This window comes from Trachypithecus francoisi, unplaced genomic scaffold (genome assembly GCF_009764315.1).
Source record: "Trachypithecus francoisi isolate TF-2019V2 unplaced genomic scaffold, Tfra_2.0 Lachesis_group8, whole genome shotgun sequence".
In the NCBI taxonomy this organism is placed as follows: domain Eukaryota; kingdom Metazoa; phylum Chordata; class Mammalia; order Primates; family Cercopithecidae; genus Trachypithecus; species Trachypithecus francoisi.
This window is the reverse complement of record NW_022681473.1, coordinates 12,923,441-12,949,306: the sequence shown is the minus strand read 5'-3', so window position 1 is coordinate 12,949,306 and position 25,866 is coordinate 12,923,441. Positions and strand designations below refer to the sequence as shown.

The following is a 25,866-nucleotide window of genomic DNA, read 5'->3' as shown; positions in this document are numbered from 1 at the left end:
GACTAAAGCTCTTGGTCAACTGGATCAACAGATACTTCTCTGCTGGCTGTGATCTCTTTGGATTTTTGTTGTCTTTATATATTAACATATATAGGTTCTCACTCTGTCGCCCAGGCTGGAGTGCAGCGGCACAATCTTGGCTCATTGCAGCCTTGACCTCCCAGGCTCAAGCAATCCTCCCACCTCAGCCTCCTAAGTAGCTGAGACCACAGGTGTGCGCCACCACACCTGGCTAATTTTTTGCACCTTTTGCAGAGAGAGGGTTTCACCATGTTGCCCAGACTTAATGTCATTTTTGATCTCTGATGATTTTCTTCATTTCTCACCACCTCAGCTACACATTTTAAAAGATGATTTACAACATTTTTGTGGTGTTTTATATTACAGGAATTCTTCAGCATCTGCTATCTACCATATTGTCAGAAATGGAGTCTAGCCATCCTTCCCGGTCCCATTTCAAACGGGTTTCTCTTAGGACCAGGAGACCTCACATTATGTGTGTCCTACCCTGGCCTGTGGTTTGGTTACGTGTGTGTGAACTCCATGCTCCTTGAGGGCAGGAATATGGTTTCCTCTCTTTCGCTTCCACAGAGTCCTGTCCAGGGTTCTGCACACCAAGTCTCTGTAAACAAATGGCATTACATCTGGGAGCTTGAGGCACCCATGCAAACCTGTGCTGCCAGTGACTTCCACCAGAGGGCAGTGGCAGCAGGTGCCAGCACTGGGGCAGGACTGGGCGGGGTCTAACTCTGGGGGCGCCTGGCTCCCGGTGGCTCCAATACTTGCCACATCAAATGCATACACCCACCTTTAGGACAGAACCCAATGGAGGAGGACCCCTCCCATTCCACATGTTGGGGAAATGAAGACAAGCAAGGATGCAGGAAGTGGAGGGCCAGGAGAGGTGGACCTGGGATGGGACCAACTGGGGCAGGGCCAGGATTTGGAACCAAACCTCTTCTGGATTTGACCACTTGCTTGGACAACCGAATTATCTATTCCTTTTTTCATTCAAGAAATATTTATTCGCCTCCTACCATATGCTCCACAGGGAGTACCGTGGTGAATTAAACACACTTGGTCCCTGCCTGCTTCCTATAGCATCAGTCTGCTGCACTGCAATGGGGCAACTTGGGGTTTCTCGGCAGCCCTGGGCTTCCTTCCTCCAGCCCTTCGCTTCTGCTGTTCCTTCTGACCCAGAGGCCTCCCATCACTGCTGCTTATCAAAAGCCTGCTCAGCCTTGTAGACCCAGCTCCCATGCCTGACTCCCACAGAGGCATGCCCAGTCTGGTACCTGGAGATGGGATAGCTGGCCCCACTGTGCCATCTGAGGGGGCAGCTCCTACAGGGCCTTGGCACCTTTCCCTGTAGAAGGATTTGTGGGATGGTCATCTCTCAGGCCCTTCCCAATTTATGTTTCTCGGAGGGGGAGACTTAGGCTCTTATCTCCAAAAGTGCATTAAGACCACACCCTCCTTCCCAACCACCATTGCCTCTAAGGTTAAGATAAAACTTGGGATTTAATCCATGAGAGCCAAATCGCACAGACTGGGACAGGCAATGGGTCATTCCCTCCCTCTTCCAATAGGTACTGATAGAGCAGCTACTACATTATCAATTTTTTCTTCTGGGCCACCAGAAATGAGGCATGGCCCCTCCACTTGCCTTCTTAGAAGGCAAGTGTGTCTACCTCAGGGAAGTGTGTCTGCATGGATGCGTGTGCATGCGTGTGTCTGGCTCCGTGACTCCTGGGGTGCAGCCTGGATGGGTGGGCTCCCAGCACAGGCAGCTGGGGCTCTCCCCACCAGCCCCTGTAACAGCAGCCCAGCTTCCTGCAGACCAAAACCACAAGCAGAACAGGCAGGCGTGAGACACTCACAGGTTGGGTTTGATCGCATGCGTGTCGGAGGGGAGAGAGCAGAGAGACACAGGAACAGGAACAGCGAAGGGCAGAGCAGACCTGCGCCAGGGACGCACAACGGCGGTGTCCACCTCCCGGCCCCAGAATGGTGCTTCCCACAGGCAGCCACGTGTAGCAGCCAGAGACAGCTCCAGACATGTGGCTCTTCTTCGGGATCGCTGGATTGCTGACAGCAGCCCTCTCAGGTAGGCCACCTTCCCTCATCTCCTGCCACTAGTGCTGGAGGAGCCAGATGCAGCCCTCTCAGTCCCCTTTCTGGTTGTTTGCCTGTGGTCACCTTTCTGGGATCTTTTAGCCAAGACTATACTCAGGTACCAGGGAGCTCCAGCATCTGGGGCTAGGATAGGACACAGGAGCCCCTCAAGGGGATGGGGCTGTGCCTGGGCAAGGTGCCCATCCTGAGAAGCCTCCTGGAGTGAGAGAATGTGGGAAGCATGCTTTGTGCCTTACCAACGGGTCCCCAGGGTGTGAGGAGGGAGGTGCCCCTCCCACCCTTAAGCTCAGGAACTCCTCCATTTCCTATGTCTTGCCAACTCTTAAGAAGGAACCATTCACCTTCCAGAGAGGCAGGACCATTGATGGTAGTACTTTCCATGCTGAAGCTGAGGCTTGGGGTCCAGCAGGCTTAGGCCAATCACAGGACAGCACCCCCCGAAACAGGACTCAGGGAAGCCAGGGAGAGTTCTGGACAGCCAGGCGCTGATGGCTTCGGCACAACCAGTTGGGGTAGTCTAGGGTGTACGTGAGCATGAAGGCCACCCCCACGTCTCAAGCTGTCCCCAAGTGGCAAGGCACCTGGCCACCTGGGCCAGGGAATCAGATGACCAGAAGGTTTGGGGCACTAGACTGTGCTCCCCAGATACTTGCTGGCCCCTGTTGAATGCAGGGTCCAAGCTGGCCGGAGCTGGGCAGGGGCCTGGAGATGCAAGAGGTCCTGACCCCATTGAGCTCTCACATTTTGGGGTTTGGGGAGACTGGTGTGGAAACAGAATTCTGGGCCAGGGGAATCTGGATCCACCCTGCAGCCGGGGAGCCAGGTACTTTCATTTTGTGATGGGGGAGACCCAGGAAGACCCAGTCAGGAGGGGGCATCGAGCTGGCTTGGAGGACTGGGTATATGTCGGGAGACTCTGGGCAGGGGGTGCTCTCCTCTCTGCCTTGATCTCCAGGCATGTGTTCCAAGCCCGTAGCCTCATACTGGTTCAGGAAAAGCCATTCGGCTCTGGGAGCTGGAGTTTGTGTGCCTTCAGCTCTGTGCATGTAGCTTTCCCCTGCTAACTCTACCAGGAGTTTCCAGAGCAGCAGCTCTGAAATTTCGGCTGCCTTCTGCCCCTGAGCTGAAACACTGTCCGAAAGCGGCCCCCTTTCCTCTTCCCCATGAAGCCCAGCCACAGGCTCAGGAGTAAAGTCGGGTCTAAAAGATCTTCCCTGACCCAGGGCTTCAGACCAGCTCCTTCTCAGCTTCCCAGCGGGAATGAGGGCCAGGGGCTGAGCTAGGCATTGGTGCCCTTGGCGTCTGAGCCGTGGCAGCTGGCCCAGCAGCCAGCCAGGAGAACTGGCTTTGAATGGTGCCCACAGGAGAGGCAGGAACCCAGAGACCTGGGCAGAGCTCAGGGAGGTCAAGCAAAGTAGTCCTGGAGCCTCCAAGCTCCTTCGTTCAGTCTGTCCCACCCTGGCAGCTCTCGCCCGACCTGCTCCTTCCCAGTACTGTCATCCACTTTATGTTTTTGAAACTGTGTTGATATTTACTTGACTCACTTGTTGTTATCAATGCAAGCTCAGTTTTGAAAGGAAACTTTACATCACTGTTATAAGTGGAAAATCAGTATCACCTGCCATAGGTGAACAGTAAAGAGAAACATAAAAACAAATGGTGGCAAAACCCAATTTCTATTACGCTTTAGCAAAAAGTGAAAAGATCGTGAAGCCCCAGAGCTCGTCCTCTCTGTGAAAGGGGTGATGAGGGAGGGGAGAGGAGATGGCCTCCTGGCTCTAGTAGCTATTTTCTTCTGGACTTTGCAGAAGGACTGAAAACTCCGTGGGCAGGGAATAATTTCCTCACTCTGTGATTTCAGAGCATTAAACGCGGCTTCTGTAAACCCTCCCAAGGGTTGCTAGGGTTGTATGTCTTACTGCTGAAAAATATGGCCTCTCCAGGCAGGAGGAAGACTGCACCTTCAAGCAGCCCCCTTGTCTCTCTCCAGGGCTGATGCAAGGGACACTGAGCTGCTGCACCCCAGGCCTGCCTGAGCTTTTCTTCCTCTGTGTCTGGCTCAGCAGGCCCAAACCCTAGCAGAACCCAACCTCAGAGGGCAAGGCTGACCCACATGTGCTTGTGGGGAGTTTGTGTTCGGCCTAATATATTGGGGAAAGGAGACTAGGACCTCCAAGGAGAAAAAGAAGGAGAAAGAAAAATGATGGCAAAGAGGGAGGAAAGGGAGCTGGGAGAATGAAGTGCCTATGGAAGTTCCAGGCCTTTACCCCAAGAACTATTTTGGGGTGGGGCTCCCTGGCTCTGCCCTGGAACCACAGGCGGGTGGAATCCTGCCCTCCTTTGCACTGGCAGACCTGGCCCAGGACTTGCTGTGCTCGGGCAGACCACCCCTCTCCTTCTTCTTCTTCTTTTTCTTTCCTTTTTTTTTATTTTTGACAGAGTCTTGCTCTGTTGCCAGGCTAGAGTGCAGTGACCCGATCTCGGCTTACTGCAACCTCCGCCTCCCGGGTTCAAGCGCTTCTCCTGCCTCAGCATCCCGAGTAGCTGGGATGACAGGCACGCACCACCATGCCCAGCTAATTTTTGTATTTTTAGTAGAGGCCTTCACCATGTTGGCCAGGATGGTCTCAATCTCCCGACCTCGTGAGCCGCCCACTTCAGCCTCCCAAAGTGCTGGGATTACAGGCGTGAGCCACCGTGCCCAGCCTCCTTCTTCCCTTTCTAACCCTAGCACGAGGCCCTATCTCCTGGGCCTCTGCCCAAGTGGCCCGGGTTCTGGGCCTGGACTTGATTTGTGTTGTTGGTTTCTGTTGCTTAGAGATGCAAGCCTCCAGTTCTTTGCCTCAGTTTCCTGATCAGACAACTCAGGATGAAGGAACAGAGAGAATGAATTAGAAGCCCTTGACAGGGGAGGTTGGGGTGGCGTCATGAGAACCCAGGTTCTGCCCTGGTCCTGCCTCTAATTCACCATGTGACTGTGCTGCTTTTCTTCACCAGCCATGCTTTCTTATCAGTGGAAGGGGGGTGCTTTGTTCAGACAATCTACAAGAAAGCTTTTGGCCAGATCTGACACTATGACACAGTAACAAAGACCCAGGCCCTTCCCGCCAGTGCAGTGCTGAGCTCCGTGACTCTAACTCCATCTGCGCTCTGGCTGGCGAGGTCCTTGAGGGCTGCTTTTGTGTATGAAAAGGCTGTTTGTGGCTACTTTTAAAAAAAAATAGTCATTCTTTAATTAACAATTTTTTAAGAACTTTTTTCTTAACTTGTGAGTTCAACATACTAATCATATTTTATTTTATAAGCTCTGTCATTTTGATCAATGATTTTCAATGGTCCTTTAATATTTGAGCAAATGAAGTTGAACAGACCTAACACCCTTAGACAATAAATACCCTCACAAATATAGCTAATCAAACTCCCTTAGTTCTGTGCTGTTCCATAGGGTAGCCACTACAATCACGCATTTAAAATGTGATAGTCCAAATTGAGATGTGAGAAGTGTAAAATATACAACAGGTTTTGAAGAAGAGTTTCAAGAAAGAATGTAAAATATTTCAACAAATTTTATGTGATTTATATGTCGAAATGATAATATTTTCGATATGATGGGCTAAATGAATTTTATTATCACAATTAAGTTTACATATTTCCTTTTACTTTTTAAAAATGGGATTCCTGGTCTGGTGTGGTAGTTCATGCCTGTAATCCCAGCACTTGGGAGGCCAAGGCAGGAAGATCACTTGAACCCAGGAGCTCAAGACCAGCTGGGGAAACATGGTAAAACCCTGTATTTCCAAAAAACACAAAAATTAGCCTGGAGCGGTGGTGCAAGCCTGTAGTCCCAGCTACTCGGGAGGCTGAGGTGGGAGGATGGTTTGAGCCTGGGAGTTTGAGGCTGCAATGAGCCATTACTGTGCCACTGCACTCCAGTCTGGTCGATGAAGGAGACCCTGTCTCAATTAAAAAAAGCAGGGGGAGGGTTGTCCTGGAATATTTAAAATTACATACATTACTTGCATTATATTTATATTAGATAGCACTGCCTTTGATATTCTAAACCACATTTACAAATATAATGAATTCCATATTTTATAGAGCAAGAAACAAAATGTTCCCAAGAATTTTAGAAAATGCTTTCAGAACTAAAAAACTAGCATAAGCGAAGTGAATATTAAGTTATTTTTAAAATTTTTATAGATATGGGGGTAGAAGTGCAGTTTTGTTACATGGCTATATTACGTAGAGGTGAAGTCTGGGATTGGAGTGTACCCAGCACTGGAATACGGTACATTGTACCCAATAAGTAATTTTAATTCCTCACTCCCCTCCCACCCTCCCACCTTTTGGAGACTCTGATGTCTGTCACTCCATTCTGTATGTCCATGAGTACACGTTGTTTGGCTCCTAGTTATAGGTGAGAATGTGGTGTTTGACTTTCTGTTTCTGAGTTATTAAAGCGAATATCAACTTCTCTTAAATATTCTAATGTTTACAGACATTGTCGAATTCTCTTAAATTTTCTACTTCAAAATTGAACCGAAGTCAATTACCTGCTCACATTCATGAGGAACTCAATGGCCAAATGTTTTTAAATATCACAAATATAGGATTTTCTACAACTCATGGAACTTGACCCAACTTACATTTAACACCAATGGATACATACTATGAGTGTTTGTTTATTTAATCACCTCTATTTTCTAAATTCTCATCTTCCTGGGTTTAAAAGCCACTTACTCAGGAGAAGACAATGGCACCATTGCAGGTAACTTGGATTATGCCAAGCGGGTTGAAGTTTTTGCATCTCAGTGGACTGAGTTGAGGTCGGCGTTTTTGTTGTTTTGCCAAAACATAAGATACGGTTCTCCTGTGTTGCTGATGGATGCACTTCTGCCCTTTTTGATAGTCCGTGCCCTCCAACTGGGCTGGCTTCTTGACCTATGACCCGGTCCGAATCCAAGTTATACAAACCTAATCCCCTACATCTGGCCTGCATCTGGCCTTATCGCTTGATTGGACTGAATTAAACACGTTTACTTTTCTATGCTGACCTCTTTTCACATTCTTCCTGCCTGGCAACACTTCATCTCATAGATACATAAATAATGTATGACAGGCTTCTGCATCTTTCTCCCAGCTCAGCTTGGTTCTCTGGCCACAGGTCAATGACTGATGAGGACAGTTAGTGTGGCCTTCACTGTACTGGGGCCATGGAACAGGGTAGCTCCTAGGGTGCTGAAGCTCGGACTTTACAGAGGGATCTAGAATGAGTGAGAAACACTGCCCACGGCCCTCCTCATTCATTATTTATTATATTTATTATATTTATATAATTATATTTATTTATTATATTTATAGAACACTCAAGAATTAAATTTGGCCCCCAGCTGTTAGATTCTGAGTTAAGGAATCAGCCTTCTCCCCGGGGCAAGGAGGAATAAACAGGTGGCCCCAACTGTTTATTCCTTTGGGACAGGAGCTTGAAGGGTAGACCTCCCAGGTGCATGGCCACCCTCTCCTTACCTGGACCACAGATGGGACACTACGAGCTTTAACATCCATGCCATGTGCTCAGGCCTGCCCTGAGCAGACCCTGGTGGGGCTGGGATCCCCAGGCTGCATCTGCTGCCTCAGCCACCATGGCCTCCAGGCCCTCCATCCTGTCCTCAGCACTGGCCCCTCTCCAGACTCATGGTAAGTTATCCAGAGTAGCTCTTCCCAGAGCACTTTATTCCAGTCCACCTTCCCAGTATTGTGTTGGCCAACGCATCATCCACCAGGCAATTTGCTTAATGTAATTTCCTTCCTTTTTTTTTTTTTTTTTTTTGAGATAGAGTCTCGCTCTGTTGACCAGGCTGGAGTACAGTGATGCGATCTCAGCTCACTGCAACCTCCACCTCCCAGGTTCAAGTGATTCTACTGCTTCAGCCTCTTGAATAGCTGGGACTACAGGCGCGTGCCACCACATCCAGCTAATTTTTTGTATTTTTAATAGAGATAGGGTTTCACCATGTTAGCCAGGATGGTCTCGATCTCCTGACGTCATGATCTGCCTGTCTCGGCCTCCCAAAGTGCTGGATTACAGGTGTGAGCCACTGCACCCATTTCTTTTCCCTTTCTTCCTTCTCCTCTATTTTCTTTTCTTTTCTCTTTCTTTCTTTCTTTTTGATGGGGTCTCACTCTGTTGCTGAGGGTGGACCATAGCTCACTGCAGCTTCAAACTCCTGGGTTCAAGGGATCCTCCCACCTCAGCCTCCCAAATAGCTGGGATTATAGGCGCCTGACACCATGCCTGGCTACTCTTTCTTAATTGATGTTTTAAAGTGTAAATACATTTATTTTGAGAAGAAACTTTGTATCACTCCCTTAAATGGAAAGCCATTCATTATAAATCACCATCATGATTATAATTTTGAAAATAAACATAATGGAAATAAAACAATGTCATTAAATGCTAGCCAGATGCATTTGCTGCTTTCCCAAGAAGGGAGGGTTGTAGATGTCAGAGAGACTTTAACGACTAACCCCAGGGGCGATTTCCTCCTCCAAGTGTGTAATTAGAAAGGCTGAAAGGGAAATAAAGAGCATGCATAACTTCCTCACCATGTAGGATAGCGGTATATAATGCCAAGTCAATCACCACCTAAATCATTTTGCATAGTTTGGTGTATGTGCCCTACACTTTGGAAACACTGATCCAGAGAAAAGACAAAGAGGGTGGGCACTGTGTCCCCTGACAAGACCCAGCCTGGGGACACTAACTGCTCAGCAGCCTGGGGTTACATCCTAGACACGAGACCCCCATTTCAGGGGCTCCCCAGCACCCTGGGAAGTCCCTGGATTTTCCCAGTGAGCCTTGAGGTTGGGGGGCACCCAAGCTCATGTCCCTTGATTCAGATCTGGGAAACTGGGCCCCTGCAGCCTGGGGAGGAGAAGGAACCTTGAGGAGGGGTAAGGTGGGTGTGGACTTTGAGAACTAGCTCTGGTCCTAACTTGCTGGGGAATCTTGGGCAAGTTCCTTCCTTTCTCTGGCCCTAGTTTCCTTCCTGGAAAACTGGGTAAACCGAACACTAAGGACCCAGCCTAAACATGCTTGTACTTTATGTACATTCCTTGAGGCTTTACAGGTTATGGAGCAGGGCACCTGGCTATATGGAGCAGAGATCCAGCCACTAGACACTTAGCCCTAGGAAGGGCACAGTATCAACCCCAGCTGCCATCCTGTCGTATAGAATCATGGACCCTGGAGTCAGGCAGACGTGGGTTCCGAATTCCATCTCTGCATGGCCCCAGGGTGGTTTCTTTGCCTGCATGTTAGAGATAAAAATCTCCAGCTCACCAAAGTGTACGAGTTAATGTAGATGATGTATCTGAAAATAGCCGAACAAAATGCAGTGCTCAGAAATGTTAGCTTATAAATGCTCTACAGCAAGACCAAAGATAATCCCTTGCCTATGTGAATACAGGACTTGGTGGTTAACATAGTGCTGTTTGCACAATGAGCTCTGTCACCCACATGGTGACCTCATTTTATAGATGAGGAAACTGAGGTTTAGCGAGGCTAAGAGACTTGTCAGGACTTGAGCTTGGGTCTCCCAGCCAGCAGGCCGGTGCTTTCTCCATTGTGTGGGAGTTGCCTGGCTTGTTTCTAGCCAGCTGCCCTGTGGGCTCTATTCTAGTATAGGGTTTCTTCCCTAGATGCCAACTCCTAGCCTTGCAGCCTCACCACTGAGTCTAGGAACAGCCCTGAAGGACCTCTGAGGTCCTAGGGCCCCCTGGAAGTCTTAGCAACAGATGGGATCAAGTGTGGCTGCCTCCCTCATCATGGCATGCCCTCACGGGGTTTGCTTGGGGGTTGCCATGCACCTTGGGGCCAGGAGGAAGGCAAATTAAAGAGGCACCATGAGCCAGGGGAGAACTTGCTGGGCAGGAGCCTTCATATTTTGTTTTGTTTTCTTTTTTTTTTTTTTCTTTTTGAGATGGATTCTCGCTGTTACCCAAGCTGGAGTGCAATGGCACGATCTTGGCTCACTGCAACCTCCACCTCCCAGGTTCAAGTGATTCTCCTGTCTCAGCCTCCCGAGTAAGGGGACCACAGGCACCCACCACCATGCCCAGCTAATTTTTTGTATTTTTAGTAGATACAGGGTTTCACAATTTTGGCCAGGCTGGTCTCGAACTCCTAACCTCAGGTGATCCACCCACCCGCCTTAGCCTTCCAAAGTGCTTGGATTACAGGCGTGAGCCACTGAGCCCGGCCCAGGCTCCATATTTTCTTATTCATTATCTGCTGAGTACCAGGCCCTGTGCTGGCACTGCCATGGGACATGAAGGTTTGCCCTTGAACAGTTTATAGTGTCGTGCTAAGACACACCAGCACCAACCTGGGATGGGTGTGGCAACAGGTGCAATCCAGTGACAGCTGCAACCACCACCCATTACCGGGGACTTAACGTTCTCCAAGCACCAGCTATGCGTATGCTGTTCCACCCTGACAACATGAGGACAATCACCCCTTTTTTATGAGTGGGGAAACTGAGGCTCGGAAAGTTATGTATTTTGTCCCAGGCTGGTGGCTAATGTTGAACTGAAATCCATGTCATGATATGTCACCACTGGGGGAAGCTGGCTGATGGGTACCCAGGATTTCTCTTTGCTATTTTGGCAACTTCTTGTGAGTCCATAGTTTGAAAATAAGAAGTTAAGGGAGAATAAAGGATTTCAGCCCTTTTTGGTGGCTCACACCTGTAATCCCAGCATGTTGGGAGGCTAAAGTGGGGATCACTTGAGTCCAAGAGTTCCAGACCAGCCTAGGCGACATAGTGTGACCCCCATGTTTACAAAAAATTAAAAAGTTAGCCAGGTGTGAGATTCATGCCTGTAGTCCCAGCTACTCGGGAGGCTGAGGCAGAGAATCACTTGAGCCCAGGAGGTTGAGGCTGCAGTGAACCATGATCTCACCACTGCACTCCAGCCTGCACAACAGAGTAAGACCTTATCTCAAAAAAAAAAAAAAGTATTTCAGAAAAAAGCCATTTGAAGGCCGGGGGCAGTGGCTCAAGCCTGTAATCCCAACACTTTGGGAGGTCAAGGAGGGCGGATCACTTGAGGTCAGGAATCCGAGACCAGTCTGGCCAACATGGTGAAACCCCATCTCTAGTTAAGAAATACAAGAATTACCCGGGTGTGGTTAGGAGGATGCAGGGCACCTGTAATCCCAGCTACTTGGAAGGCTGAGGGAAGAGAATTGCTTGAACCTGGGAGGCAGAGGTTACAGTGAACCAAGATTGCACCACTGCACTTCAGCCTGGGCAACAGAGACTCTGTTTCCAATAATTAATTAATTTAATTAAAAGAAAGAGAGACCCATTTAAGCAGCAACCTGCAGGTGGGACAGCCTGTGAGGGGCTGGCTGAGGGGAGCTGCTGACGAGCCAGCCCTGCTGGTCCTGTTGGTCCTGTTGGTCCTGTTGGGTGGGCAGGACTGAAATTCCCAAAGGAGCTGAGGTCCAGGCTCTTTTCTGCCTCCTGACCCAGACTGGTGTGCCATGAGGATTCCATAAGCGCCAAGCACGGGGACTGGCCCATGGAAGGTGAGCCACAAAATGTACATTTACAAGTGTTAGGCAGGCAGTATGAGGATCACATCCTCCAGTGCAGCACTCTGCAAATATGTAAACCTGCCTTTCCCCCGTCACAGCCCTAGGGAGGTATGCGCTACTATTTAATACTTCCATTTTACTGAGTAAGCGGCAGGCTCAGAGAGATAGAGTGACTTTTCCTAGATCGCACCACTAATAGATGACAGATACTTGGTTTGACCTCGTGACTCCAAACTCAGCGCTTTTTCCCAGCCCGGGAATTGGGTACGGTTTGGGCCGGGGACCCCTCCCCACCTCAAGACCCCTGCAGGAAAGGTCCGCCCTTCCCCCAAGGACTTTTCACCTCACCCACCAAGAGCTGGGCTGTCCTGGAACTATGTGGAGCCTGAGCTCTCCTTCGGGCTGAGTGGCCATTCCCAGGCTTCGTTTCCCGGCCGTAAAGCAGGGCTAATGGGAGCTCAGGGCTGTGTGGGGCTCTCTAGATGTTGGCGGTGACATGCCTGGAGAAATGCCAGGCTTCTTAGGGTGTTAGGAGAGAGCTGTGGCCACCGCTGCTACTCCAACTGGGGCCGGGTAGGCGCTCTCAGGGACAACAGAGGGAGGCAGAGGGAAGCCCAGCTTCCCACCCTCCATTTTGTAGGCTTCTGCAGCCCGACCGCCTGAAAATGGCGGCTGAGAGAGGCTGGGAGGCAGGAGGCAGGGCTGAGAAGGAAGCTCCGGGGCTGGGTCTCTGGTCCCAGGGAGGTGCTGAGAGATAGGGAGATGGTCCTATCATAGGAATGTAGTCCCGTTTTCACTTGTATGGGAGGGTCTCCCATGTGGGTCTTCACTGTGTGCTGGGGGTGGGAGCACACTCAAAAGTCCGTCCAATACGTGTCCAGGCCACCCCCAGTCTCCATGAAGACCCTGAGCTGCGCTGAGGTCTCCAGGAGGTGCCAGCAGATGCCCGGGGAGGGGGGCGTCTGTGCCTGGGGCTGGGGACTAGGGTCTTGTGGGGACACGGGCTGTAAGAATGACGAGGGGTCAGGGCTAGGGGCTTCTTGGGGTGTCTTGGTCCCAGCTGAGGACCCCACTTCTGACTTGGAGTCATGTACTGAGCGCTGTGGCAGAGAGAACGCAGAGATGAAGTCACTGTGTCCTCAGAGTCAGATGCAAAGCCAAGCATGACTTTGTTCATTCTACAGAAGGACAGACTGACGCCCAGAGAGCTTAAGTAATGCCGCCAGTTGCTGACAGAGCTGGGAGCAGAGTCACTTCCGGTCACTGGGGGTTTGGAGGGAGAATTTTTATCTGCACTTCAGTACCCTTTTTGCTAGGGTGTTCACCTCTTTCAGGAGGGGTGCCTGGGAGCAGGCGGGGGCGGAGACAGAGCTGAGGAAGCCCCCCAGGCCTGGAGGAGGCGCGTTCCCTACTCCGCCTGGTGTGCTCTCATTTTCCCTCCCTCCCTCCTTCAGCCAAACTAAAAGATGCACAGTTGCCAAGTGGATTCAGCTCCTTGAAGAAATGTGTTGCTTTGCCGGGATGGGATTCTATAAATATCATGACAGTGTCTGAGCTGGAAGAAACCCCAGCGAGCTGCCAGCCGTCTCCTATTTGTCAGAGGAGGAAAGTGAGGTGCAAAGTGGGGGACGATATGCCCCCAGAGTCTTGGAGCAGGGCTGAGAAGCCCAGTCCACAGGCCCTCTTCCCAGGGCCTCTTCCCACACTGCCCTCCCAGCAGGGCCTGGAGGGGCCTGTGTGAACCAGGCATAGGCTTAACTCCCCACCCCCACCCCTAGAGAGATTGCAGGGGACTGCTATGGCCCAGTGTGGACTGACGTGGTCAGACATGAACACAGGTGACCCTGGGCAGTGATGAGCTGGCTTCATGCAGCTACTCTGCCCAGCCCCTCCAGCGGCTCCTCCAGTCCTCAGGCTCTGCCTTCTCTTTGTTTTTTTACTTAACTTTTTTTTTTTTTTTTTTTTTTTTGAGACAGAGTCTCACTCTTGTTGCCCAGGCTGGAGTGCAGTGGTGTGATCTCGGCTTACTGCAACCTCCACCTCCCGGGTTCAAGCGGTTCTCGTGCCTCAGCCTCCCAAGTAGCTGGGATTACGGTCCTGCACCACCACACCCAGCTAGTTTTTGTATTTTTAGTAGAGATGGGGTTTCACCATGTTGGTCAGGCTGATCTTGAATTCCTGACCTCAAGTGATCCTCCCGCCTCAGCCTCCCAAAGTGCTGGGATTACAGACGTGAGCCACTGCACCTGGCCTGTTTTTTCACTTAACGTTTAATTTCAGCCTAATTTCAGACTTACTGAGAAGCTGCAAGAACAATACAAAGAATTTCCACATGCTCTTTCCCCAGACTCTCCAACTGCTAACAATTTTCCACATTTGCTTTATTATGTCCTCGCAATGTGTCTGTTTTTCTGTTGCTTTCGCCGCAAACTGTTTGAGAGAAATTGTAATGTCCCTGTCTCCTAGATACCCCCATGTGTTTTGTTTTGTTTTTTTACATAAGGACATTTTCTTACATAACCACAGTACATTTATCAAAACCAGACAATTACTACTGATACAATTCTATTAGATAATCGACAGAATTTATTCAGATTTTGCCAGTGGTTCCAACAATACCTTCTAAGACAAAAGAAAATTTTGTTCAATATGCTGCATTTAATTCTCATCTCTTTATTCTCCTTGAATCTGGAGTGATTTCTCAGATTTTCTTTCTCTTTCATGACATTGATTTTTTTGAAGCATAGAAGCAGTTATGCTGTAAAACGGCCCTTATCTGGATCGTCTGATGGTTCTTCATGGTTCAATTTAAGTCATGCCTCTTTGGCAGGAATATCACAGAAGCAAGTTTTGTCCTTCCCAGTGAATCGTATCAGGAGGCACATGGGCTTGCCCTGTTCCCTCTCCGGTGGTCTAACTTGCTTGGCTAAGGTGTTGTCTGCTAGATTTCTCTGCTGTAAAGATAATTTCCCCCTTTGTAATCAACATGCATCTTGTGGGTAGATTCTTTGAGAATATGTAAATATCTTGATCTTCCTCAAACCTTTGCCCACTAGTTGTAACATTATTGTTGATTTTTGCCGGAATCAGTTATTATAAGGATGGTCACGCGGTGGTGATGTTATAATTCCACCATTCCTTCTGCATTAATAGTTGCTGACTCAGTTCTCTTTGCTGCCTCAGTGGGAGGGAGGCAGGTGGCTCAGTGCATGGCAGGCTAGTGCTAATGAGGCCAAGGTTTGAGCTCCCCTTCCCCTGAGCCTCTGGTGGCTGCTGTCTTGCCCCACCTCGGATATTGGAGTCTGGGTCAGCACATCTCCACCTTAGAGCCAGTTCTCCCTCCATCTTTACAATTTTGCCATTCATTTGTTGAGCTACATTATGTGTTGGGCACCTTTTTTCAACCACCGAGGATATGGGACAAAGTCCCAGTCTTCAAGAAGTTTCTATTCTAATGGGAAAAATAGACCAATAAAGTGAACACATTTTAAAAATAGTGTCATTTCAGAGAGGGCTATGTGCACCAAGGGCAATCAGGCAAAGTAAGGGACTGAGAGCGGTTGCAATGGAGACCCAGGCAGAGCCTCGGAGGGGATATAGACCTGAGTGATGAGATGAGCTGGGAATGCTGAGATCAGGGAGAGGACATTCCCGGCAGCGGGAGGAGCAGGGGCTGAGGCCCTGAGGCAGGAATGAGATTGTTTCAGAAGGATGGAGGAGTGAAGGAGATGGAGTTGGAGAGGCTAGCAGGGCTTGAGGGCATAGATCATAGAGTTTGGAATTAATCCAAGTTCAATGGGAGCTCGTCAGAGAGTTTTAGGTGTGGAAGGATGGTGATTTAATTTGCCCTTTATGCATATACCATTACTTAACAATTCTTTACATCAACTCCTTTTTTTATTCTTTTTTTAAACAAAGATATGCAATGCTTCACAAATTCACGTGTCATACCTGTACAGGGATCATGCCAATCTTCTCTGTACCATTCCAGTTTCAGTATATGTACTGCCGAAGCTTACACCCACTCCTTTTTTTCCTTTTTCTTTTTCTTTTTTTTGAGACTGAGTTTCGCTCTTGTCGCTTGGGCCGGAGTGCAATGGTGCCATCTTGGCTCACTGCAACCTCTGCCTCCTGGGTTCAAGTGATTCTCCTGTCTCAGTCTCCCAAGTAGCTGGGACTACAGGCAGGCACCACCACGCTTGGCGAATTATTGTATTTTTAGTAGAGACAGGGTTTTAACATGTTAGCCAGGCTGGTCTCAAACTCCTGACCTCAAGTGATCTGTCTGTCTCAGCCTCCCAAAGTGCTGGGATTACAGGTGTGGGCCACCGCACCCGGCCACCCACTCCTTTTTTAAACCTATTATCTGAACTTAGAAATCTTCTATCACTACCATGTATCTCAAACCAGTACTACTTAAGTAAATAGAATATATCTATATAAACAAAACTCTGAAAACAAAAGTGTCATTAAATAGCCTGCCATCCAAGCCTGAGCTGTCTCTCCATTCGTTACAAAGTGTCAGATGGCCAGGCGCAGTGGCTGATGCCTGTCCTGTCAGCACTTTGGGAGGCCAAGGCAGGCAGGTTGCTCGAGCCCAGGAGTTCAAGAGCATCCTGGGCAACACCACAAGTCCCCATCTCTGCAAAAATAAAATTTAAAAAAAAGTGTTAGGTGTGAAAGACTGAGTAGCGCCACAATGAGACTTTCTCCTTAAGGCAGACAGGACAGAAAAATTGGAAAAGGAATAATTTGTTTACTGCGTGCTTCAATTCCATTTAATCTTATGTCTTAAATTGTCTTTCTGACTGAGACCTGATTTGAGAAGCATTTTGCTAACTGGTGGAAGGATTTCATAGGCCCAGCCCACCCATTTAACCATGGAGAAACTGAGGCCTGGGAACAGTCGTTAGGCAAGGACTTACCGAAGGTCCTGATAATGGCTGCCCTCCATTCTGCTCACCCTCAGTATCATTCCTACCCACCCCCAGTATCACTCCCACCCAATGCCAGCTGAAAATTCAGATGTGATGTAAACATTAGTCATCCTTATTGTCAAAACGTTATAATAACCACATTAGAAGGAATGCAAAGAGAGAGAAGAAGTCTCAGCCAGCACCTTCACACAACACGGCTGTTCGTTCTCGAAGGAGGAAGTTTTTGAGTCTGTGGAGCATCACGGGCCTTCAGTCTCACCAGCAGGAAGGTGGGTGTGCTGATGGGCGCCGGGCTGGTGTTGATCCACACTTGGTAGGTGGCTCTGAGACCCGCCTCGACTCCAGGCTCCACCACTTCCGCCATGACCTTGGGCAAGTTCCCAAACCTCTCTGAGGTAAAATGGGTGTGGCCATGTCACTCTTCAGCTTTTGTGCTCTAGGTAGATGCTAAAGCCTTCCCTGAAGATCTCTATGGAACTTTTCGTCACCCGCGTCTGTGGGGGCTGCCTCAGCCCTAACCATGTCAACATAACGTTGAAATTCAGTTCCGAGAAACACTTGTGGGTTTGTAGACTCTACAGCATCTGGAAGTGAAAGAGGGATGCATCTCTCCCTCTTACAAGTTCCTTACCCCGCTCTCAACAGCCCTAATCCAGAATGCCCTAGAAGCTCTTCTCAGCTCCCAGCTCCTGCCCTGGAGGCAGCTTTTGTTGCAGGTACACCTGTGGTTTAATTTACTAGAATTGCTGCAACAAACTGAGTGGCCAGGGCAACAGAAATGTATTGTCTCTGCCGGGCATGGTGACGCACACCTGTAATCTCTGCACTTTGGGAGGCTGAGGTGGGCAGATCACATGAGGTCAGGAGTTCAAGACTAGCCTGGCCAACATGGTGAAACCCTGTCTCTACTAAAAATACAAAAATTAGTCGGGTGAGGTGGCAAGTGCCTGTAATCCCAGCTACTCAGGAGCCTCAGGCAAGAGAATCTCTTGAACCTGGGAGGCAGAGGTTGCAGTGAGCCGAGATGGTGCCACTGCACTCCAGCCTGGGCAACAGAGCAAGACTCTGTCTCAAAAACAAACAAACAAACAAAAAACAGAAATGTATTGTCTCACAGTTCTGGAGGCTCAAAGTCCAAGATCAAGGATTCAGTGGGACTGGTTCCTTCTGAGGGCTGGGAGAGAGAAGCTGTTCTCTTCTGAGCGTCTGTTGGCTTGCTGGCAATCCTGGGCATTTCTTGACTTGTAGAAACATCATCCCAATCTCCACCTTATCTTAAAATGGCATTCTCCTTTTGTGCATGTGCCTGTGTCCAGATGGCCCTCTTCTGTGAGGACAACAGTCATACTGAATTGGGGCCTGCCCTGATGGCTTCATGCTGACTTGATTACCTCCAAAAAGACCCTATTTCCAAATAAGGTCACATTCTGGAGTACTGGAAATTAGGACTGTTTTAAGAAGAGGGGAACAATTCAACTACTCATAGCAATGTATGTAGTATGTATATGGCATGTGTGTGTACACGTATGCATGTGTGTGTGGTGTGTGTGTGTGGTGGGGGGGTAATGGAGAAAGAGGTGGGTCACTGCCCTACTTAATCTCTCCTCCTAGCCCACTCGTCGTCTGGAGAGACGCAAGTTAGATCTCTCAGGTCATTTGGCAAAGGCCTGGAAAGAGGCATTTTTCCATCGATTTCTTACCCCTAAGAACTCCTACTCATCCTCTAAAACCCTTCCCAATTGTCCCCTGTTCTCTGGAGTAAGTTATTCCCTCCTCTGTTTTTTCCAGAGTACTTTGTTCCAAGCCGGAGGATAGCACTTATAACTGCTCATAATCAACTAGGAGTGCATCTGTATCCTCTACCAGGGCATGGGGCCTGGCCCAGAGCCTAGCTGAGAGAATGGAGTGAATGAGTGGCATCTCTCTGACTAAGGGTTAAGATAGATGGGAACTCGAAAGGACTTTGAGCCACCTCAGAAGCATCCTATACGCCTTGTGGAGAGGAGTAGGGGACAGTCATCTGGGCTGATAGCTGAGAATATGAGATCAAATGTAGAGAGACTGGAAGTCTCGTTCCACCTCTTAGTAACTGTGGCCTTGGGCAAGTCATTTCATGCTGCGGAGCCTCAGTTTTCTCATCCGGAAAACTGAGCCTTCACAGGCTCCTCGTAGAGATGAATAAGAGAGTGTGTGCTGTTTACATAAAGCTGGGGCACCTGGTGGGCATTCAGATGTTACCTTCCTTCCAGGGAACCCATGTTTTTTTCCTGAATTTGAATTCCTGAATCCAGTGGGACTCTGAGCCACATGGATCCATGTGCCCTGTGGCCACTGTCAGTCCGCAGCTGTTAAGGACACAAGGTGGCCACGAAGCATCAGTCTGAACATCCCCGGTGCCTCCCCCAGCTTCTCTTTGAATCTGGATTTATTTAAAGAGAGGAGGTGAGTGGTAGGTGAGGAGGGGGCTGTTCTTAGGATATGGATGGGCACAGGACATGTGTCTGGTGAGCCTAGCCGGTCCCTGATGCCCCAAGGAGACTTTCTGGTCCCAGCCCAGCCCATACTCCCACCTGCTCGGGAGAGGCTGTGTTTCCTTCCAAGGATGGATGCTGATGATGTCTGATGGCTGCTGGATGTCTGATCTCAAGGAGGCTTTCTCTTAGGGGGCTTTAGGCCACCCCGGAAAGGTCTCAGCATCACTCCCTGGAACAGGCAGGATTTTCACCCCTTGCCCACACACAAGCTTTATTCACCCTAAAACTGCTGCTGCTGCAGCTCTGGAAGACCTCGAACCAGGGACCCTCCTGAGAGCCAGTGGGTGGGGGCAGGCCCCCTGGAAAATCGCTGAGAGCTCAGCAGTTTCAGCCTTCACTCCTCCTCCTCCCAGCCTGCAGAAACACAGCCCAGCCTTTGCACAGAGGGCCATGCTCTGGGGAATTCTGTTCTTGAATTTCATACCTTGAGTGTCTAAGCCTGGCCCACCAGCTTCTGTCCCACCTCCAGGTGTTTGCTCGAGCTGTGCCCTCTCCCTAGAATGCGTTGTTAACTCTTTACACTTGCTGAGGGCGCCTGAAGAGTAGAAAGAGGGAATCTGGGGAACAAATTCAAATTTGGATTTGAATTCTGGCTCCGTCAATGCCAGTCTATGTGACCGTGGGCTAGGGACTTAATTTCTCTGAGCCTCTTTGTCTGTAAAATGGATTTCACAATAGCACCTCCTCACAAGGTAGCCATGAGGCAACGTTTGTAAAGCACTGGGCACAGAGGAAGTCCTCGGGAAATGTGGATCTGCTCCCCTTGGCTCAGCGAAATGCTCCTTGACCTTCAAGTCCTGGCCCAAAGGGCACCTCCCCCGCAATACCTTCCTGGACTCACTTACCAGCCTCACAACTTGCAGAGCAGCCCTGTCCCTCCTCCAAGCTCCTCAAGCATGTCTCCTGCCTCGGCACCTACCTCAGAGAGACGGGATTCGAGTCAGCTCTTAACGCCTGACCTCCAGGCTGGACCACGGGCTTTATTATCTTTACTTTCCACGGCAGAGCCCAGCGTGGGCCTGGGCCTGGGCACGGCTCAAGAAATGCTGGGGGAGGTAAAGTGAGCTCTAGGGGCTTCCATTAATAATAAGAGTAACTAGAATTTGTTGAGCATTCACAGCACATGCTGAGGTGTTTATCAGAGCCCAAGAGACCCTCTTTCTGGATTCAAATCCCTGGTCTGCCTCTTAGGGACTCTGTGGTCCAAGAAAGTTCCTTGTCTCTTGAATCCTACATTTCCCCACCTGCATGGTGGTGATAATAACAGTGCCTACTTCTGAGCGTTGTTAAGGAGATTCAAGAATTTAAAACTATAAAAACCCATGGCTTTCTTACTTAGAGAAGGGCACAAGAATCATTGGCAGGGTGCATTGATATGACTCGGACAATTTACCAAGGTTTTTCATATATGCTTTTATTTAAAAATTTTTTTGTTTTTATTTTGTTTTATTTTACTAAAATTGTATTTAGTAAAAATAGTACAGAATTTAGAAAATACAAAAAAAAAACTTTAAAAATTTACCAATAGCTACCTTCAAAGATAACTGTTGTTACTAGCCTCTTGTAGAATCTTCCAGACATTTTGTTAGAGAGGAATATTGCAAACACACAGAAATGCACTAGAATGGGGTTTATTTATTTGTTTGTTTGTTTTTGAGATGGAGTCTCACCCTGTCACCCAGGCTGGAGTGCCGTCGTGCAATCTCGGCTTATTGCAACCTCCACCTCCTGGGTTCAAGTGATTCTCCTGCCTCCTCCCGAGTAGCTGGGACTACGGGCACACACCACCACACCCGGCTAATTTTTGTATTTTCAGTAGAGATGGGGTTTCACTATGTTGGTCACACTGGTCTTGAACTCCTGACCTCAAGTGATCCACTTGCCTCGGCCTTCCAAAGTGCTGGGATTTAGGAGCCGCTGCACCTGGCCTGGGAATGTTTTAATGAACCCAATGCGTCCTCACCACCCCGACTTAGAAAATGTTTACACTTTTGCCGTATTTGCTCAGATCTGTATTAATAAGAAAGAAAACCATACATATACTGTTACTGTTGAAATAATTCTTATCCTTTCCTCCCTAGAACACACACTCCAAAGTGTGGTGTGTGTACCCTTTTCTCTCGCATTTTTATACTCCTATTACACAAAAAACGTCTCCATGCACAATGGATGGTGTTGAGACATGTGCTATATTTTACATAAATTGTACCCTACTGGTCATATTGTTCTGCAACTTATTATACTTTTCTCATTGTTTTCAAAATCTAACCAAGTGGATAGATATGCATCTAGTTCATTCCTTCATCGGAATAATCCAGCCTATGATACAATACAGTCTGTTTATTTCCAGCTGTTGGATGGTTAGATTACTTCTACTTTTCTTCTGTTACAAACAGTTCTGCAGAAAGTATCCCTGCACACATCTGCATGTGAATATTGTTTTCTATGATTTATACAAAAGGGTATAGCTTTCAGATCAAAGTATGAGCCTCCTGAAATCTATGAGATATCATCAGCCACTTCCCCCTCCCTCCCTCCCTCCCTCCCTCCCTCCTCCCTCCCTCCCTCCCTTCCTTCCTTCCTTCCTTTCTTCCTTTCTTTTTATTTGAGATGAAATTTCGCTCTTATTGCCCAGGCTGGAGTGCAATGGCTCAATCTCAGCTCACTGCAACCTCCACCTCCTGGGTTCAAGTGATTCTCCTGCCTCAGCCTCTTGAGTAGCTGGGATTACAGGCATGCGCAACCACGCCTGGCTAATTGTTTTGTATTCTTAGTAGAGACAGGGTTTCTCCATGTTGGTCAGGCTGGTCTTGAACTCCCGACCTCAGGTGATGCGCCCGCCTCGGCCTCCAAAAGTGCTGGGATTACAGGCGTGAGCCCCACGTTTGGCCTCATCAGCCCTTTTTCTATGCACTATATCTAGAAGGCTATGATCATCTGAATATGTTGTTTTTCATCTGTTTTTTCCGTCTACGATGCATATATGCACACATATTCATCTTTCACATATTTGCAGGTATAGTCATTGATTCCACAGGATCTTGGGCATTTGCCATGGGCCAGGTATTAGGGTTGTTTTTGGTAATCTTACCTTAGCCCTGTGAGGTTTTGGTTTCATTTTGTTTTCATTTTAGAGGCGGAATCTCACCCTGTTGCCCAGGCTGGAGGGCAGTGATGTTCATAGCTCACTGCAACCTCGAACTCCTGGGCTAAATTGATCCTCCTGCCTCAGCCTCCTGAGTTGCTAGAACTACAAATACGTATCTGGATTATTTATTTATTTATTCATATATATTCATATATATATATATATAGAGAGAGAGAGAGAGAGAGAGAGAGGGTCTCACTCTGTCACCCAGGCTGGAGTGCAGTGGCATGATCTTGGCTCACTGCAGCCTCAAACTCCTTGGCCCAAGTGATCCTCCAACCTCAGCCTCTCAAGTAGCTGGGACCACAGGTGTGCACCACCATGCCCAGCTACTTTTTTGCATTTTTGGTAGAGATGGGGTTTTGCCATGTTGCCTGAGCTGGTCTCAAATTCCTGTGCTCAAGCAATCCATCCACCTTGGCCTCCCAAAGTGCTGGGATTACAGCGTGAGCTACAGCACCCAGCCTCATTTTTTTATTTTTAAATTTGTTTTGTAGAGATAGGGTCTCACTATGTTGTCCAGGCTGTTCTCAAACTCCTGGCCTCAAGCGATCCTCCTGCCTCAGCCACTAAAAGTGCTGGGATTACAAGCTTGAAACACTATGCCCAGCTTGTGAGCCTTTTTTTAATATACGTAACTGTGAGGTGAGGAAGGCAAGTTGGGCATATGAAGAGATTTGCCCAAGGTCACAGTATAGTAAGGAAGAAGCTGAGTTTCTAACCCAGGCATGTTTAATTTCAACCCAGTGTTCTTTCTGATGCCTATGATATGGTAGACGGTTTTTTTCCCAACCAAGACCTAGTGAACGGGAATTCTAAAAGAGGGACCTGAGGGCCAGGCACCATGGCTCACACCTGTAATCCCAGCACTTTGGGAGGCCAAGGCGAGCAGACCACCTGAGGTCAGGAGTTCAACACCAGCCTGGCCAACATGGTGAAACCCCATCTCTACTAAAAATACAAAAATTAGCCAGGCATGGTGGCATGCACCTGTAATCCCAGCTATTGGGGGACTGAGGCAGGAGAATCACTGGAACTTGGGAGTCAGAGGTTGCAGTGAACCAAGATCACGCCATTACACTCCAACCTCGGCGACAGAGTGAAACTCCGTCTCCAAAAATAAAAAAAATTTTTTAAATTAAAATGAATATAAATAAATAAATAAATAAAAGAGGCACCTGGACATTCTTCTCCTCCTCTCAGTGGTCTAAAGTCTGGCGGGGGATCAAGAAGATGGGGCTGGTGACATGCCAGTGTTTCTGGCCTGCTGTGCTCTGTTGGAGCCAAATCCCTATTCTTATCACTTGGGATTTTATTGAGCTGCTTGCAACCCTCCATGAGACCTTCTCATTTTACCGCCTGGTAGCTGGAAAGAAGGCACGGTCTGGCACGGGAGCCTGAGCCAGCCTTGGAGCCAGGACCCCAGGAGCCTTTTCTTTTAAAGGAACTCCTGTTACCACAGCAACTACAGCCCACATCTCCTCTCTAGGAACATTGGGTATTTGCAGAGCTGGGGAAGGATGCAGCCAAGTTGTGAGCCTGCAACAGCTCTGATAAGGTTCACAAGAAAGGCGAGGAGTGAGGAGGAGAGAATGCAGCCTTCAGAGAACCAGAGTCACCCCTTTGCAGAAAAGAAGGCTAAGGAGCTGTCAGCATCATCTTTCTGCCTGGGATGGAATGTAGAACCAATAGCCAGCTGCCATCCCATAGCCACCAAGGACCAAATGAGGGAAAAAAGATAAAAGCCTCAGGTTGGAGGAAAATAACAACAGCTGCTGTATACCGCGTCCTAAGCTTTTTACATAGATCACCCACCCGTGCACTCTTCTTCAGTTCGCTTCATTTATCATGCCCTGTGCCAGGTTAAAGATGAAGCCTAGCTGGGCTCGGTGGTTTTCCCTAGGTCACACAGCCAGTGATCAGCAGAGATGGGTTTAGATCACTGTTCTATCTGTCCCCAGAGTCCCTGTCTAAATCATGAAAGATGAATTTCCTGAGAATGGAGGCTGTTACACAGATGAATTTGTGCCGGGGATCTCCTGCTCCCTCGATCATCCTGCACACACTCATCTCCCTCATATCATACCTGCCCCAGTTCCCAGCATACTCAACAAGTTCAGCAGATGTTCATGGAACTGAATGCAGGCCGACAACAGACTCATTTCTCAGCTTTCAGGAGAAGGTGGCTCACGCCCTCTCACTTTCTTGGGAGAGAAGGAGGGGGAGTCCCAGCAATTGAACATACCTCAAAGCCTACTAAGTCGTGTTGATCTTATCTTTAAGTTTTTTAGTTTTTTACAGAGGAGAGTAGGAAACGTTATCTTTTACTTCCCCTTGGATTTGCTGACAGAGAGGAGGGGAGATGAAACCTGGGCATGCATGGAAGATACCATGCAGGTGAGTTAAAAAGGCTGAATGTCTGGCCAGGTGCAGTGGCTCACGCCTGTAATCCCAGCATTTTGGGAGGCCGAGGAAGGTGAATTGCTTGAGCTCTGGAGTTTGTGACCAGCCTGGGCAACATGATGAAACTCCATCTCTAGTAAAATATAAAAAATTAGCCAGTTATGGTGGCACAGACCTGTAGTCCCAGCTACTCAGGAGGCTGAGGCAAGAGAATTGCTTGAACCCGGGAGGCGGAGGTTGCAGTAAGCCGAGATCACACCACTGCAGTCCAGCCTGGGCAACAGAGTGAAACTCCGTCCCCCTCCCCTACCCACCTCCCCCCTCCCAAAAAAAGGCTGAATTTATTTGACCTGAGTGACTACAGTCCTCTGGGGCTGGGGCTCTTTGAGCCTTTACTGCCATCTCTCTCTGTCAATTGAGCAAATTGTTTTATTTGAGTCCCCAAGCCCTGCTTTGGTATAACCAGGGAGTGTGAAAACAAACCAAAATCCTGTAACATAATATCAAATAATCCTCTCTTTCTCTTTCTCTCCCAAGAAAGTGAGAGCACATGAGCCGTGTTCTCCTGAATGCTGAGAAATGAGTTTATTACTGATCGATGTTCCATTTCATTAACATTTGCCAAACTTGTTACATGTGCTAGGAACTGGGACAGGTATTCGGGAAATAAGTGCACCTGTAAAATACCAAAGCACCGAACTGTTGACTTTCCTTTGGGCGCCTGGGGAGAAAAGTCACTCTAGCCTTCCTGGCCTTGGAGAGCCAAGTGGGTATAAGCTGGTCTAGTCACTGCAGTCAATCACCTCTGCAGGCTAGGACAGCACTGTGTGACTGAGCCCTCGACAGCTTCAGTTTCTTGACAAAGTAAACTCAGCCCAACCGGGCGTCACAGCCTCTCCAAGTCCCCTCAAAGGTTGAACACAGGTATCCCCTCCCAATTGAATTATGTTACCTGTATGAGCCAGCGCATGCGTCTTTTTTTTTTTGAGGGGGGGGATGGAATCTTGCTCTGTCACCCAGGCTAGAATGCAGTGCTACAATCTCGGCACAGTGCAACCTCCTCCTCCCAGGTTCAAGCGATTCTCCTACCTCAGCCTCCCGAGT

General features: G+C 48.7%; 1 protein-coding gene and 1 non-coding gene across 4 annotated transcripts in view; one reads left to right on the top strand and one right to left on the bottom strand.

Moving 5' to 3' along the window:
- Positions 1-1,840: 1,840 nt before the first annotated feature.
- The window catches only part of CD6 (CD6 molecule), a 49,496-nt gene continuing 25,470 nt past the window's right edge, over positions 1,841-25,866 (top strand). For all 3 annotated transcript variants that reach the window (XM_033207556.1, XM_033207554.1, XM_033207553.1), the window contains exon 1: positions 1,841-2,107. In XM_033207556.1, coding sequence (XP_033063447.1) covers positions 2,059-2,107 — 49 coding nt within the window. In that variant the 5' untranslated portion in view covers positions 1,841-2,058. The remainder of the gene's footprint in view (positions 2,108-25,866) is intronic.
- Positions 15,655-15,759, bottom strand: LOC117081814. The gene has a single exon (XR_004436297.1). It is a non-coding gene; the product is annotated as a U6 spliceosomal RNA (small nuclear RNA).